The following is an 18236-nucleotide window of genomic DNA, read 5'->3' on the forward strand; positions in this document are numbered from 1 at the left end:
AAAGTACTATGGGCTGGTATATCACCAGAAAATGCTATATAGGAGTCTTGGTATGAGTTCTCAGAGTAATTTCCATCCTTCAACCTTGAGGACAATGTTGTTTTTAATGGGGAGGGTATTGATACGGACCCAATACACTACGGGCCAATTAATAATCCAACATCAATAACTAGCTACCCAAACCCAGCTAGCCCTATTGGTACATCAGGGAATCATCTAGAAGCTGAAGGAAACCAACATCTCTCTCAGCAAACGAAGGAGAAAGAGAGAGGTCAACGTTCCATGCTGAAGAACTGGACTTGGAAGGGCTACAAGAAAAGAGATCCATAGCTGAAGGGAGGCCTAAGAGGTTGTTGGAAGAATAAACTGTAAGTATTGTGATGTAACCATACGGTTCTGTTGTACAAACTAGTATATGCATATTGTAGTTGATGAGTATAACTCTGTTAGTCAGTATTAGTCTTAGGTATGATTCTGATTGTGATTGTGACTTGTGCCCCCTCTGTAGTTAGGAAATAAAAGAGGGAAAAACAGGTATGAAAAGTTGAATATCATCTTTGCAACTCTCCTCTATTTCTTCTCTCTTTCTCCCCAGGATAGAACTTGGTTCTATCATTATCATTATCATTTTTCAGATTATTCAAATGGGGTGGTGAGCCTTAAAGCAAAAGGTAAAATTGTTCTTGTGACTAAAAGAGATTTACCCTTTAGTAACTAGCATTATTGGTCTAAGGTACCAGTCTTCAAGTCTATGTTCTGCAAATTTAGGAGCAAAACTAACAGCATCTACTAGGATTATAAAAAAGTAACTATATGAGTACCACATATTTTAAACTCTTTAGCTAATTCTTCACTATAAAGGAAGGTCTGTAATTTGCTAAAGCCCACTGCAAATTGCATATAGAACCAATCATTCGAAGACACATCATAACAAAGCCATTCTCTATATCTCCTGTTAAATATCCATCAAAGGGAAAGTTATCAAACTCACATGCTCTCATCTCCCCTTTGAATGCACATATAATTCAAAACAAAGGACCATTTTTTTTACATACCCACCGACCAACACATGGACATGAACATGATGATGTCTCTGTTTGGGATCTTACTCCTACACATAACCTCAGTAGCATCCTCGGATCTCCGACCTGGGTTTTACTCAAATACATGTCCAGAAGCTGAACTCAATAGTTCGAGATGTCATGAAGAAAGCCCTCGCCAGAGAACCAAGAAGTATTATGCGCTTCCAATTCCATGATTGCTACGTCAATGTACCCAACTGAGATTTTTATTTTATTTTCTGAATGAACTATTGAATTTGTGAAGGGGTGTGATGCTTCTATGTTACTTGATGACACACCAACTATGCTTCTATGTTTCTTGTGTAGATATCATAACCACTGGTTCGTACTCGTCTCTACCTATCATTTTCTTTTTCTTTTTTCTTTTTTAAATATAAAAGTATTAATTAGAAGTGAGGACTTTTTTCTTAATCTTTGTTATTTTTGTCGATTAAATAATTATAATTTATTGAGTTATATTAATTAATTAATTAATTATTAGTTCTAAATAAATTATAAGCATTAAATAAATAAAAATTAATGGCAGAGAATAAGATTTAAGGCTCGTTTAGATGGATTTATAAAAAAAATTACTTTTATGCCTTGTTTATTTTAAAAGAATTAAAACCATTTAGATATAAAAATATATTTAGTTTTTTTTTAAAAAAATAACTTTTTAACTTTACTTTTTTTTAGAAGCTAAAATTTTTAGTATTCAAAAAAACAGATTTTTTGTTTTCTTTTATGATTTCTGTTTTTTTTTAAAACAAATATTTAAATTGATTTTATATTATATATTTTCCTGAAAAAAGAAATAACTTTTGACTAAAAAATGCTCATCCAAAGGGCCTTTATAATCTTGTTAATCATTCTCATTCGCAAGTGCTTCATTGTGAACTTATGATTATACAAGTAACTTCAAAAAGAAAAATGCATATGTTTTATTAAAAGCTAAGAGTATGTTATGTGTGATGGAGAGATATAATTGCATAAACGAATGTGAATCGCTAACTGTATATACATTTAGCAATTCTAGATTGTTGCATATAAATTACAGAATTGAATTGCTACAACTTACAAAAACAGAATAAGTCCCCAAAGGGGAGGGGCTAGGGCTGAAAATCTTATGGATTCAATGGCTAAAAACAAATGGAACAAGGATTATATTACACTAAACAATCAATCATGAATGGCTAATAAAAATAAAAATAAAAATGGAATAAGGATTATACCACACTAAACAATCAATAATGAGTCACCAATCAATAAAATAAGACCAATTGATCAACCAACACCCTTGCTTCCAAAGGGTCACAGGCTACCCCCATAAGTGATTCAAAAAGTTAAGCAGACTTTGTATGCTGAATGAAGCTTTTTCCTAGTTAATCAGATCTCTTGGGTTGACGCCATTGTAGCAAACTTCTGGACAAAGAACTGAGGAATGAGAATGAGCCTTTGGAAGGCAACCCTTTCTTTCCATGTAAATGCTTTCCTGCCAAGTCTGTGAAAACTGGACCCATATCCTTGCTTCTTGGAGTTCTTTCTATCTGAAAAAATAAATAAATAAGGAAAAAAAATTGCCTGAAAAAATGAATTGTAAAAGTGCATAGTTCCAACCTTCCCTTCCTTAGTGATATAGTATATGCATATTTATCAGGAGTTTAGCTTTTAAAGAATATAATTCATGTCCTTTTAGCACTTTTAACTATCTATTCCTCAGAATGCATAGTTATAACTTATAATATTACAGTTGTACTTTTTCTCTTTTTCTTTAGAAGTTGTTTGCTAACGTAGAAAGTGAAAAAAATAGAACTTTGATATTATAACTAGGGGCAGGTTATATCTACAAACTTTTTTGTTTACAAACTACATTATGTAGAACCGGTCCTACATTAATCACACAGTGTACGACCGGTCCTACATTAGTGTAATTGCAAAAAAAGTTTGTAAACGGATCCTGTCCCTTATAACTATGCATTCCTGAGAATGCATAATTAAAAATTGCTAAAAGGACATAAGTTTATATCCTCTAAAAGGATGATCCTTTTTCCCATTTATCAGTATAGCCAGTAGTGGCAGGGTAAGGTTGGACTAGTAGAACTTTTTGCTTAAATTGGTACAGCCAGAAATAATGTTTAATGAAGTTGACATAAAATCTTGACCAACTTACCTTGCTGACTTTTCCATCTTTCAAATAGTATCGAATACCAGACCAATTGATAGATTGAGAGAAATGAGAACGAATTGCAGAAAGCGGGTATAGAAAGTTATCCACCAGCATTGCAATGAACACCTGCTCAATAATGAAACAAAATAAGAAATCACTTTTGCCTTACCAACTAGTAATCAGGAGTATTCCCTTGGCAGCATAATAATCCATACATTAACATATTATAATATATTTTTTTCCAACACATGTACATAAATTCATGCATCTTCTTTCTCTTGTCATGGTTACTTGATCTTTTAGATTAACATGTTTTTGTCCATCTTTGTTGTGCCATGTATCCCGTGTACTTATCTATGTTAATTCTTCATAAAGCACTACATCATTGTTTCCTTTGAATTGTTATAGAATAGGGGTTTAAGGATGATAAATATTTATCAAAAGGCCTTTCTACTATAGTAGAAATGTATAAGACATCTTGGATAACATCACTCAAATCCATCCACACATAAAACAAGCTTGGAGAAACAATTTTTTTTTTCTTTCCTTTTTGGATAAAAAAAGTTGGAGAAATACTTACAAGACACCAGTTATAGGTAGCAAGAGAAAGTGGGGGTGCCTCTGGGGACAAAATATTGCAAAGTAAAACTTCAATCCTTGTCAAGTTCCACATTGAAAGAAGCTCGATAAGAGTGCATATGGCTAGGAAGCACACCATTGATAACCCTGAAAAATGCCAAACTGTAGGGCTTAAAGGGAAAGTTCATCTCAAAAATGCGTTTCTTGCATTTTTCTTTTTTCTTTTAACAAACCTTGTCTATTCAGCATGAATGCATAAATTTCATGAGTTAAAAGTACAACTTATAACAATGCGGAAGAATATGTTCATGTTGGATTTTAAAATGCCATCTATTTGCATTATTATAACAGTATAATACACAACACCACATCAGTTATCACAGAAAACTACCATAGTCCATACCTGATATCTCTTTTTTTCTCTAAATCTAATACCCCACAGGGGAGAGAAGGCAAGAAAGTAATAACAAAAATAAACTTATTATGAAGTGCCTACATAAGTATAGTTATAAATTCCTTGAAAGTAAGTGCTATTCCTGCGTTATAGTTATAAGTTCCCTCATTCAGTGTCAGAATCCTGCCATAGTTTTACACATGAATCAATATTACACTAACAACCTACCTAAAAAGGAAAAGTAGTGTTCTCACCACCAGAAGTGCTGTTCATTTCTTCAAGCGAGTACCCCATAACGTGATATCTTAGTGCTGCCAATACATGAACCATTGCCATAAAGTATGGTGCTACAAATCCCCATGACAAGTAACAGTGAACAGCAAATAATGCACGGTTCATTATTCGGTTAACTTTCGTAACATAAGACTCCAAAACAAATGTTTGTTTCCTCAAGTAATTCCAGTACCTGCACATGTTAAATAATTAGAAGAGAATATACAATGAAACTTTAATTTCAGGTAGTGAGTGATAATCACAAACCTTCCAAAATTAAGATCAGTTGCAAGGGGATGAGGAAAGACAGCAACCGCAGGAGAAGAAATGAGCTTCTTGTAAGCCCCTGAAAGTGACAGTATTATGGTGATGAAGAACATTATAAACAGGAATGAATGATCAGGAAAAACATTAAATATATATAGCAAAAAAAGTATGTCTATATGCTAGTGCATTTACAGGAAGCTTGTTGCACTTCCATTTGAAAAAGGATCACAAACACCAGAGGTAGAACTTCAAAAACAAAACATGGACCAGTTTCTTGAATAATTAGTTCACTGAAAAATTTTACTTTTCTGCAAAATGTGCATGAATAATAAGCATCAAACAAATGCAAAATAAAAAATAAAAAATGCTCTTCAGACAGTAATATCTTACTATTAGAATATGGATCAATAATCATCATTTTCAATAAGATGCTGATAAAGCTGTTAAATATGTTGCTCAAAGTGTTTTTAATTTAAAAGTTTGATAAGGGTATCAAAGCTAGACCTGCTATGGCTGCAAGAGTCATATCATCAGAATATCCACCATCTCGAAGTCCTGAAACTACACCAGAATTATCTTGCCTAAAGTCCTCAGCATGCATCTGGAGAAAAACTAAAATAGTTAGAATATAAGTATTTTTATGCACCAACAAAAAAAGGAAGTGGAAGCTACTTGCCATCATGCACCCTCCCCACAAGAAGAATGTTTTTCCACCAGTGGCAAAGCCCATTGAGCAAGGCTGTTAAACAAAATTAAAAAATGAGGGGAAAAAAATGAGTTGAATAAGTATAATTAAAATATTGATATATATCAAAAGCCTAAGTAAAACTGTAAAAGCTATCATGCACATTACTAAAATGTTCATAGACCGAAGTCAAAATTTAATCTCAATTAGTTATGCTTCATTTATGGTGATTCAGCTACCAATAGGTTCAAAACAAATGAAAATAGAAGAAAACAGTCTTATACACAGATATTTTCTGCAGAGATTAGAGATATAAATCCAGAGGTAGTTGTATACCATATGGTATTCATAGATGCAGTAACTCCCTAGACTTCCAGATGGCAAATCAAGAGGGTATCCAGTTTGAATAAATATCTGTTAAGCATCAAAACAGTTAATAGCATAACCAAATAATTTTAGGCAAGTGGAAATATAAACATTTCAATTAAACACCTAAAAAAGAATCACATGGAACAAAAATTTTTAAGCATACTTCAGGATTCTTTTCCATCTCACGAGTGAGGGCTCCAATTGATCCAGGATGTAGGCTAACATCATCATCCAAAAACAATACATACTTGCTGTCTTTGTGCATTGACTCCACTCCAACCTGCCAAGGTGCCAATACTATGTAATACTAGGTGTAGTTGGTAAAATGCATCAAGCAAGAACAATCTAACAAATCAACAAGAATGGAAATGCCTTGACATTCCATATCAGTAAGTAAATACAGGTCCATCACCCATGTATTTGCCTAGCAAGTGTTATATAGATGATATGATTTCCAACAACTAGTCAATGAAACAGTCAAGCTGCATTTCCTTGTTCAACATCGATTTATATTGACTTCAATTATGTTAAAGAATAATATAAATCATTAAAAAGACCCTCACCCAACCCCTTAAAGTTTTGGGTTGAAGTGGTTCTTTACATGTTATCAGAGCTTCAGTGACCATAAGGTCACAAATTCGATCTCCACTGCCCCCCGCTTTCAAGTGGAATTAAATAAGCACAAGGTAAAACAAAACAAAAATTGGGCCTACGCAATATCCACGCTAAGCTCAAAGGGCTCTTGCGTGAGGAGATGTGTTAAAAGAATAATATAAATCATTAAAAAGGCCCTCACCCAATACCTTAAGGTTTTAGGTTGAAGTGGTTCTTTACAAATTAAATGTAAGGATGAAAAGACTAAATTTCAAATATAGCATGGCCCTACTTTACATTTGAAAATACGAGAAAAATATATGTAAGAAAAACCCATACCAGTTGATTGTGAATTTTTTGACTACAAGTTGTTGACAAACCAGCTACAACAATCCTAGCATCAACAGAATCCTGCATGCAAGAAACAAGCATCTAAATAAGTAAGAGACAGCATTATATTATCAATATATCAGAAATAGTCCAAAAGTGCAGTAGAGTCATGCAAATCAAGCCTCAAAATGAGTTTCAATTTTACCTCAAATTCTGATATTAGTCTTGATACCTCATGGTAAGCAGGATCCTCTGTACTTTCTACCACTAGAAGAAATTCTAGAGGGCCACCATAGAGAGATGTTAACTGCATTTATAAAAGAATAGAATCACAATAAACAAAGGTTTCCTTTAAAAAGGAGAACATCAAACAAATAAACAAAAAAACAAAATGATACTACAATGATGGCCTATAATAAATAATCCAAGCCCATTAGTATCTTAAGTTAGGATTAGTATATATAGAAGTTTAGGGTGATGTTTCTGTTATGCATGTATTCTTGAAATGGGAATCGGGAATTAGGAAAGAATCTCTTGGGATTTCTTGAGGCTTAGGTCTTTGGCTTTGAAGGTGAGTTGAGACTTGTGGTTTATATTTCTGCATTGTCATTTAATTACTGTCTTGTATTTTTTTTTGTTTTTGAGTCTATATTCAGAGTGTTGTAGCTCTGTTTCTTGTTGTTATCAGTATTGTAAGGGAGGTTGTCTCCTCCGAACAATTGCATTTATAGAAATATGTCAGTGGTTTGTGGTCATTTTTCTAGGTTCCATCAATTAACAATTACAAACATACTAAACTCGGGGTATTATCTGGAAAGAAAATTCAAACATTACAATTTATTTATTTTTCCCGAAGAATTCAAATATTATAATTTAAGACCAATTATCATACAGAAAAAATAATTCATAATGTCAACAAGAGATGATGTTGGAGGTTCAATCCTATACCAAGCCACCTATCCCCTCCTCTATCACCTCCAATGTAACCAGAAAAGGAAAAAATCATAACTTACCAAAATTGCAAGAAACTGTACAATTTCAATTTGAAGTTTAGGAAAATGCAAGAGAAAACATATTATGAAAAACATAAATACATTTAAGATTTAGCAAAATGTTAAATTTCCATGTCATAGCGCAACATTCATGAAAAACAAACAATACACCCCAGAAAAACCCAAAAGTAGTATGTCAGAATGAATAGCATTAGGCTTTTTGAATTTTTCGAAATATTCCGCCGGTTTATTTTTCGAAGACGCGCATCAAGTGCCTATGTGTATAGTCAGGCACAAGGCAGGTGCGCGTATGACGTCTGTGCCACGAGAAACGCGCACCTAGTACAGACATGACTAAACGCCCACCTGGTATTGACGTGATTATACATTTTCAGATTGTCCTAAACACGCATCTGGTGATGACGTGACTAAACACAGCCACAGGTTACGCGTCTTGCTGCGTCACTATGGTAGTACATTTGATCACAAAACTAAACTAGTGGAATATTTCATAAAATGCACTGATACGGTCAAAAGGCCATAGCATTATCAAAGAAGTTATACTTCTGTGTGTTCCATACCTGACTCCTCCAATTATGGAGATTGTGTTCTCCAAACCCTTTTAGGGGCATAATTACTGTTACTCTTGGCAGGTTGACCTGATTGGAGTGCTCAAGTTCATTAATATCCTTACAAAGGAAAGCAAAGCTATTGCCATTCCGCATACTATTCTTTATTCGATTTATCTCTCTGTTCCTGTAAAGGCAAAAAAAGTGCTGTAAATCTCATATCAACGACATAATAAATGAGTTTCCCAACTTCTTTTAACATCAATGAGTACCTGACACAAGCAGCACAAGCCCACCCAATAGCAAGGAGTAAGCAAATTAGACATCCCTGCATATTGAACATAAAATTCAGGTTTGTATGACACAGTATCATGGTAGATTTTCTCATAAGAAACAAAAGCAAGGAATACAAATCATAATACCATATTTCAAGGAAAATTATTAAATAATTGTCATGCAATGGTACAATCAAAAGGCAAGGCATAAAGAGGAAATCAAAGAAAACATTAGGAGAAAACATCAAAAAATACCTTGCTCTAAATGGTGTCTAATGGTCTATGTAACTCAGGGATATGTGTTTGAGAAATATATATATATAAAACTATAAGTGTGACATTCACATGACAACTCAAATTTTTGGGTTAAATTGATTCTTTATCTAGCTAGGTTGTTGTTGATGCAATCAAAAGGCAAGAGCTATGTCACAAATACTTAAGGGTACTAGTGATATACAAAGTCTGTATTCAGATACTTAGGATTGCATTACCTCCTTCGTATATTCCTTTTTAGTCATTATGCATGCAATTTCACCATTTCATTTTTCACCCCGAATCATCCTCTAAGATATTCTAAATTAACTACGTGCCTGTTTGGATTCTGTTTTTTTTTTACTTTTCCTTCTTATTATAAACGCAAGCTATGCCAAACGCGTTTTTACAAAAGTTCTTATAATGAAAAGAGTTTTTTTTTATAATGAAGAAAAAAAAATCAAAAGCTCATAGGAGGAGTTTTTTTTGTAAGCTCTTATCAGCTTTTCTTGAAACAAGTTTTGAACTTTTAAGTTAAAAATTTCACGTAATCAACAAACAGCTTTTAGCTTTTTTTTAAAACTCTTTTTTTAACTTTAACTTAAAAGTATCTCTTAGCTTGAAAAAATAGGATCCAAACAAAGCATTAGGGAAAGCCCTTTCCACAACCATGCTATGACTGAATACTACACAGGGTACATATATACATATACATACATAACACAACTCATCATAGCATAGGAAATGATATATCAAATAAAATTTCTTGAAAAGCTTAAGGAACAAAATAACATTTGATTTTTATTGAAAAAACCTAACGGAATTACAAAAAGGGGTTGTAAATTGAAACATGTTATACAGAAAATAATCATGATTGGATGGAAAAACAGAATGTAAAGCACAGAAAAAGGAAAGAAATGGAAAAAACCTGGGCCTGAACGAAAACGGCGAAAGGAGAGGAGAACGTTTTGCTGAGAGATATGATGAAGAAATCGAAAGAGTCTATGGAAGGCATTGCTATTGCGACCCTGTTTTTATGTTCTTCTTCTTTGAAACTCTTTGATTCTTACAACACTGAACACAAGAGGGTAAGGGTATGTTTCATTTTTTGATTGATTGAGCTTATTTCTATGTCATTTTCACCGCACAACATAACTCAAAACAACACAACCACTCTTTCTTGTGTGTGTGTGTTAAAAAACACAAGCTTAAAATAGAGAAGAGGGGGAGTGACCGTTGGATTGGTAGTTATATATAGTTCTTAAGGGACACAACACAACACAGAGACACCAATAATAACAATGGCTTCGTGAACCGTGTCACATGCATATTTCTGTCCCTTTTATATTACAGCCTTTTTTAAATTCTTTTACTTCGCGTCTGATATTGCACATTACACAACACATGGCCTTCTTTTATTGCTTTACATGCATGTACCTTTGTTATTTAAGTTTCTTTTTCTCATTATTATGTTACGTATAATGAAAAATTAATTGGATGAATCATGCCATCTAATTTACCACAACCATTTATTTATATGGGAAGTTTGTGATGTTCAATTAAAGTTGATAATAATTAAGGTTTCGTTTTTTTTTTAAGTTCCTCTAGACATATTTGTCTAATGTTCACCGAAACGACGCTGTTTTGAGGCTGAAATTATGGTGTATTTATAATTTTAATTTATTTTAGGGTTTTAATAGTTTTTATCATTCTAATTTTTTATTTTCAACCTCAAAACGATGTCGTTTCGGTGAACATTAGATAAAATTATCTAAAGTAATATTAGATACTTTTTTTTCAAAAAATTAATGATGTATCTCATTATGTTTAATTATTCAACAAACTCTTATTATTATCAACAGTTAGTTGATAATAATTATATGATGAGGGGTCCAAGAACCACGAACTTAACCTAAAGGAACCAAATCCATCTCGCGTGTGAACCGTAGGCATCTCGCCTATTTGGCTGACAAGCCAAAAGTAACTTGGTAAGCAAGAAAACATCATTAGTCATTATCGAGATCAGCAGCTCAGGGCAACTTGACTTCCACATGAACCCAATGAATGAATGACAATACCAACTCGCCACTACATCTATTAGGACTAACCTGACCAACAGGCTTCTTGCCCAAGGAATAGCTTACGAAAGATCACAACTCTCCACCAATAGAAATGAATAAGAACATATATCCTTGAATACTTAAACGACATTGCAATATTGAGTTGATTTGATCGTTGGAGTGCCTTGCAAGTACACCCTCCAAAATCTCCTCAAACTGCTCAGATCCCAGACAACCCAGATCAACCATCTCTCCAATCAGCCTAACATCTCAGCAAGCTTGCCCGTCAACATTTTTTATTTTCGTTAACATCATTTGCCTTCAACCGTGTGTGATCAGGCATAACCCAATATAAGAACTTTTTGATTCATGTGATTTCACTCAACTCAATCGGATTAATTAATGAATGGGTGAAAAAATTTAAAAAAAATTGTACTGACCCTTATTATTTTGTGAATCTGTCCTTGTCTACATCAAACACTAGGAAAACAAAACCTAACATTCTTTAACTAGAAAGAATTCAATTCACATGGAGCATAATGCCTATCCAAAAAATTATGCACTAAGAATCAATCAAAGTTTTCATTTCCAACCCCTGTCTGTAACCCGGAATATGCCTCAAAAACAAAGAGAAGATGCTCGTGTTAGCGATTGCAGATAGTATTTCGTATCAAACGCACAAATAGCTTATAATATTAAAGTTTATTTTCTTAATATAAATGAATGAAAAGTAGATAGAAGAGAAGGGAAAGTTAACGCAGAAAGAGAATCAACCTAAAGATAGTTAAACAGTGATTCCAAAGGGTTGTAACTGCTTTAGAGTTTGACTACATTCTAAGATGCGTTATAAGTAGTTAAGCATTGTGATATATAAGTCTTTATTTATGCATTAAGAATGTACACATAAATTATTAGAAAAATATAATATGAAAATCATTATGGTAGTCTCGCCTAACAATTTAAATTAATTTTTAGATTAAATTTGATTCTTTATATAGTATATATGATTAAGTGGTAACGAATTCGATGTTCATTGCCTATATTTTATTAGAAAATAATAATAATTAAATATTATGAAATTTTTTAACACAAATAGGCAAGGTCTAATGCATTGTTTACTCTTCAAGTGAGCATGTTAGATAAATATAATTTATCATGTAATAGCTTTAATTATTGAGTTGAATTAATTCTTTACATATATAAATGATCAAATTTAGGTATACCCTTGCATGTGGGAACCTTGGACTCATTAGATACGTAAGATTATAATTCAAACAAGGATGACTCGAGCGAGTGAAACGCTTCAAACAACAAAACATGCATGATAATGACATACCATTGATTTGAGATGAATTGCCAGTGAATAGTGATGCTTGTTTACTTGTGCTATGGTTTGATATATGGCAATTCAAAATTTGTTGGTTTACCAGTTTTGTCGTGAATAATATTTTGTTATTTTCACTGTAAGTAAATTTTTATTTGTGTATATTTTGATTTAAATAACTTTTTATTTTTATATTATTATTATTATTATATTATTTAAATAAAGAGCCGTATCTTTTTGACAATTATATATATATATATATATATATATATATATATATATATATATATATATAGTGATCTTTATTAACATTATCCAAACAAAGTTAATTACGTCAAATCCAATAAAGATTTCTTAATATAAATCAATTTATTTTTTAACTTAAAATTAATTTTGTTTTGGATCCTCTTATTAGGCCCCAAATCTAGCCCAACGATCAAGGCCCATCCTACTCACTCCAGGCTTTATCCTATCCACCAAAATCTTCTTGATCGCTCTACAAATATACAACAAAATTAAATTTAAAAATAATCCAGACCCTACAATAATCTTCGATCCATACCCTTAGATCGAACAAATTTTATTTAAAATTAAATCTATATATTGTAACTACGAAATGAAAAAGTTGCCTACAGTAATACGTGAGGGGATTCGTAAATGGAAATACTAAGTTTTACGAATACCATTTGTAAAAACGCACACAAACAGTATAAAAGAGATGTTTTGTTTATGGAAAATATTACTTTCATTTCACGTAAGATAACTTCTCTCATGTTCTCTCACTTTGATTTTCGCACCTCATTTTTTTTTTTCTTTTTTTTTCTTCTAATGGTGAGACCCACCTATTTTCTCTCTATAACATAAGATAACTGTACAAGGAGACTAATAAAACTCTTTGTTTATTTCCTGATGTTTATTCGGTTTTACAAACGCTTGATAGAAGAAGTGGGTACTTCATTGTTGGCACCTTATTCGTACGAGAGTTTGTAAAAATGATTTCGCTATATCTAGCATTATTCTTTAGAAAAGAGAAATAATAATCAATATTAATATCATTTGTAAAATCACAGATTATTACTATAAAAGGGATGCCATTTTGTTTGTGTCATTCTTGTGTTTAGGTTGTTTTTCAAAGGGAAAAATATTTTTGTTTTTGATGTAGAAAATATTTCTCTGTCACACTCATGTAAAAGTAAGTCCTATTGTGAAGAGAAAATAGAGAAGAAATTTTTGGGGTCCACTCACTTTTACGTGAGTGTGACAGATAAATTGTTACGAACACAATTAATAAAAATAGAAATTTGACTTTATTGAAGAAACCTGACCTCAGATGGCTTTACTGAGAAAGCCTAACCTCTTGCACAAAGTGGTTTTTTCCAAATAATTCTTTTGATTTCCTTTATTCAAATACTTCAAGGTTTAAATAGATAATACAACTACCTTAGAAATAACTACCTCATTAACACTAGATAGACTCCACTAATAACTATAACCTATCATTTAGGAAAGTTGAAATAGAAATAACTACCCACTACTTAAACAACCCAACAATTCAAAAAATAAAAAAATAAAAATAAAAAAACTGTAACATTTCCTTCCCCTAAAAATAACTCGTCCTCAAGAGTAAATTCAACGTCGAGTAATTGAATCATCTTTAATATTCGCTTCTCCTTCACTTTCTTCCATCACCGCCTCATCGTCACTCTCTTGTGTCACTGCTTGGATGGTAAACAATTGTTTGCAGTGATGGCCTGGAGTGAATGCGTCATTATAGCGAACAAGAGTCAAACCGGTGGAGGAGGCGCCACTACCGAAAGATGCAGCACCACTGGTGGGAGTGGATAAAGGTGAACCCTTGGTGTTGCTGACTGTTATGGTCTGTCGCACATTCTGAGCAGAAAAGACGATCTTCTGATCGCGGGTGTCGTATAGTTTTGCCAGCCCAATAGTAGATGAGAGGGTGTTGGGCCTGTTAGCCACCAAAATGTCCAACTGGTTGGAGAATTGGGAGAACATCTCTTTGAATTGCTCCGACAAAGACTTGACTGTGTCTTCCAATTTCTGAACGCATTTGTCCATGCCTAAGCTTTGATACCAATTGTTACGAACACAATAAATAAAAATGTGAATTTGGAAATTTGGCTTTATTGAGGAAGTCTGACCTCAAATGGCTTTATTTGAGTGGTTACAAATGCAACTTAGCTGAAACACATATGCATGTCCCTCATATCATTCTGTCTGACTCCTCCTCAGGTAAGCGATATCCGATTGCAAATTATGAAACCTCTAATCAGTTTTCTCAAAACTATCAAGTATTTGTTGCAGCTATTGATGCAGGGAGTGAACCACACTCATTCACGGAAGCCGTAGCAAGAAAGGAATGGCGTGAAGCCATGGCATAGGAAATACAAGCACTTGAAGATAATCAGACTTGGCATCTCACTGATTTGCTCGCAGGGAAGCATGCACTACCATGCAAATGGGTATATAAAATCAAGTATCTCTCCAACGGGTGCATTGAGCGATACAAGGTCAGGTTGGTGATCGCGGGCAATCACCAAGTTCCTGGAGAAGACTTCCATGAAACTTACGCACCTATAGCAAAGATGGTCAGTGTTAGAACCCTTCTGGCAGTAGCAGCTGCGAAAGGATGGTCACTTCATCAAATGGATGTTCACAATGAATTTCTTAATGGGGACCTTGAAGAGGAAATATACATGCGTATACCACCAGGTTTCAATCAAGGACAAGACCGTAAGGTATGTCGTCTCCAAAAGTCACTGTATGGACTGCGACAATCTCCCAGGAATTGGTTTGCAAAGTTAAACACCTCTCTATTCAGTTTGGCTTCGTTCAATCCCAGGCAGACCACACATTGTTTACTTTGCAGCGTGGTTCTATGTTTTTAGCTATCTTAATCTATGTTGATGACTTCATCATAGCAAGTAATGATCCTCAAATCTGCCAAGAGGTGAAGGTTTATCTTCATAAGTGTTTTAAAATTAAGGATTTGGGTCCCTTGAAGTATTTTTTGTGGTTGGAAATTTCAAGGAACAAAGAAGGAACTTTCTTGTGCCAATGAAAATATGCATTAGATATCCTCAAGGAAACTGGTTTGTTGGATTGTAAACCAGCTTCTTTTCCCATTCAACAAAACCATCGCTTGGCCTTAGATGACAGCCCGGAGTATGGTGATCCAAGTCGTTATAGGCGTATCCTGGTAAGCTGGTCTATCTTACTATAACTCATCCAGATTTGAGCTATGTGGTGCACATCTTGTCTCAATTCATGCAATCTCCAAAAGAAGCACACTATGAAGCGGCCCTATGAGTTATTCGTTATATTAAAATGAGTCCAGGTCAAGGCATCTTTCTCTCATCCACGAGTGACCTTAAAATTCATGCCTTTTGTGATTCAGACTAGGCCAGCTGCCCTATCACTCGGCGGTCTTTCTCTGGCTTCTTCATCATGCTAGGAAACTCGCCCATATCCTGGAAGACCAAGAAGTAACTTACCGTATCTCGTTCCTCCGCAGAGGCTGAATATCGTTCGATGGCCGCGGCAACTATCGAATTAACTTGGCTAAAATCATTCCTTGCTTCTCTACAAGTCTTTCATGAGGACCCCATGGAGTTGTGTTGTGACAATCAAGCGACCATGCACATCGCTGCAAACCCCGTCTTCCACGAATGCACCAAGCACATCGAAATCGATTGTCACTTTGTTAGGGAGCAGCTTCTAGCCAAACATATTCAGACAACATATGTTCGTTCCCACTTACAATTCGCAGACATCTTCACCAAAGCCCTTGGTCGAGCTTCTTTTCTAGCCTTCCTTCCCAAGTTGGGCATTTCATGTCTTCATGCTACAACTTGAGGGGGAGTGTTGGAAAGGAGCTATTGCTATTGTTATGATCTGTAGATATTGTATCTGTTATTATTTATTTGTTAGCTGTAGTTATTATCTGTTAGCTTTAGTCTCATTGTTACCTATTGTTTAGGCATCAGTTGTGTACATAACAAACTGATGCAATTGAGTCTAGTCATATGTAACAAACCATGTCTATTTAAGAGATATTTGGTTTTAAAGCATATACAGAAATACAATGTTATTCAAGACTATAATTTAATACATCCTCAATTGTACAGTCACATACCTGCACAGTCTCTGGATCCCTCTTTTTCGGGTGTTGATTCGTTTCATTTATGTACCCCTCTCACTAGAAGCCTGCCAAGAGCCGCTCGTTGTCTGTGCCCTTTTACACCGGCGATCACTCCCTGTGTCAGCGCCCAGGATGTTACGCAACTGGCATAATAAGTGATACCATATGAGTTTGCGGGTTATTAGTGTAATGAAGTGTCAACCCAAAAATAAATAAGTCGTGTTAGTGCTGAAGGTTTTAACCCGATTTCAAATTTATGTTGTATTCGTGTTCAAGTCGAATTCTTATCGTGTCATGTCGTGTCAACCTGAATTGTCACCCATATTATCTGTAAGTTACTTAGTTATTTATCAATCTTGTATTTGTACATTTATATATAGACTTCTCTCTAATAATAAAAATAACTTTGATTTTATAGAATTTCAATATGATATCAAAGAGGTTTCATCCTTCGTGACCTTTTTGCTGCGGAGTTCCATAAAGTTTGGAGCTCAGTAGTTGCCTATTATATAAGCTTCTAAAAGTTGTTGGTGGTGAATTTGGAAAAGAAATTTTAGTTTTTGTTGCGTAGATTTGCTTGCCAAACATTCCCATTGATGGTTGTTCCAACGAAGAATATTCCCGCTAATGGTTATTCCGACAAAGGACATTTATGCTAATGTTATTCCAGCATAGTGTTTTTATTTGGTCAATTAGTATTGCAACCAACTCTTCAAACTGATTGTCATTCCAACTATTTTGCTAAGTTAATTTTGCAACAAAGTTTTTCTCTTTGACATCTCTAACATCCCTAAGTCGTCTTTTTAACAATGTTTGGTGGGATTTTTTTAGTAGAAAGTTGGGCAAGAATTTTTTTTTTATCTTTCTAGTTTGCGAGTCGTTCGATACTTCCATACTCCAACTTGAGCGAGAGTATTAGAAATAAGAATTAAAGATAATGATAAGATAATATTTGAATTACGTGAATAGCTTATGTTTCTATTCTTATCGAGTAGTTGCTTAATTATTTATCAATCTTGTATTTATAAGTATATATATAAAATCTAACAATGAAAATAACTTTGATTCCTTAAAATTTTCAATACAACATAATAAGTCTGGGTTATTTACTAAGGTCAACATAAGATTTCACAAAATAATAAATAGGGCGTTAAAAAATGTGTTTTTATTGAGGAGATAAAATTATCTCCTACGTACTCATAGAATTATGTTGGGCTTATGTGAGATCATGTGAAGAGAAGAAAAAAAAAAAAAGATGGACCTCACATATTTTTATATGTATAGGAGATAAAATTATTTCCTTTAACATGAGAAACATTAATCCCTTATATGAATACTTTCAAACAAAAATTATTTCTACTTATTTTATTTTATTTTTATTTAAAAGAAAACAAAGTCGTGTATAGATATTATGCTTAATGTGTTTGGATTACGTTATTTTAAACATATTTATAACACTGTATAAGATCTTTAAAAATAAAATTTATTTCTTTAAAATTAATATCTTAAAACATGCCCTTATGGGTAGACGAAACACTGGTACTTGCAAAAATTACATTTATTGGGATGCAAATATTTTCAGGATTTTTATAATAACAGACTATATCCACCTAACACTCACATACAAAACCGCATTTGCACCCATTCACTTAATAATTTCTTCATAATTGCAGTTAATAGACTCGATGTATTTATATTTTAGGTGAATAAAATATGTACTGCACAGTCCTCTGAAAATATTCTCCGATCAAAGTTGAAGTTTGACCTTTACCTCGGTGGAACCACAGAAGCAGCAAGCAACACTAAAACGCTATATTTGTCCAAGAAAACTTCAAGACAAGTTGGATATGGATCACTATTAAAACCTACAATTTGGCATCCAT

General features: G+C 33.6%; 1 protein-coding gene across 2 annotated transcripts; it reads right to left on the reverse strand.

The window, feature by feature from the left end:
- Nucleotides 1–2168: 2168 nt before the first annotated feature.
- On the reverse strand, nucleotides 2169–9822 carry LOC133290901 (uncharacterized). Of its 2 annotated transcripts, none has more exons than XM_061489049.1 (14): nucleotides 9736–9822; nucleotides 8553–8608; nucleotides 8293–8467; nucleotides 6925–7026; nucleotides 6729–6800; nucleotides 5959–6075; nucleotides 5763–5840; nucleotides 5418–5480; nucleotides 5246–5342; nucleotides 4742–4820; nucleotides 4459–4667; nucleotides 3809–3954; nucleotides 3232–3354; nucleotides 2169–2608 (listed from the first exon to the last, which is right to left on the reverse strand). In XM_061489049.1, the coding sequence occupies exons 1-14, from the start codon at nucleotides 9820–9822 to the stop codon at nucleotides 2444–2446; spliced, it is 1569 nt and encodes a 522-aa protein (XP_061345033.1). In that variant the 3' UTR covers nucleotides 2169–2443. The 2 variants fall into 2 exon arrangements, with proteins under 2 accessions (XP_061345033.1, XP_061345032.1); XM_061489048.1 differs by having other exon boundaries at nucleotides 4456–4667.
- Nucleotides 9823–18236: the final 8414 nt, after the last annotated feature.

The sequence above is a fragment of the Gastrolobium bilobum genome, unplaced genomic scaffold (genome assembly GCF_033153095.1).
Source record: "Gastrolobium bilobum isolate Gb01-03AN ecotype WA unplaced genomic scaffold, APGP_CSIRO_Gbil_v1 utg9349, whole genome shotgun sequence".
In the NCBI taxonomy this organism is placed as follows: Eukaryota; Viridiplantae; Streptophyta; class Magnoliopsida; order Fabales; family Fabaceae; genus Gastrolobium; species Gastrolobium bilobum.

Excerpts from the sequence above, each read along its gene's own strand:
- LOC133290901 (XM_061489048.1), bottom strand. The coding sequence starts at position 9,822 with ATGCCTTCCATAGACTCTTTCGATTTCTTCATCATATCTCTCAGCAAA. Across the intron at positions 7,027-8,292 it reads TCCATAATTGGAGGAGTCAG|TTAACATCTCTCTATGGTGG; the intron begins GTATGGAACACA and ends TTATAAATGCAG. Across the intron at positions 4,668-4,741 it reads ACTGATCTTAATTTTGGAAG|GTACTGGAATTACTTGAGGA; the intron begins GTTTGTGATTAT and ends TAACATGTGCAG.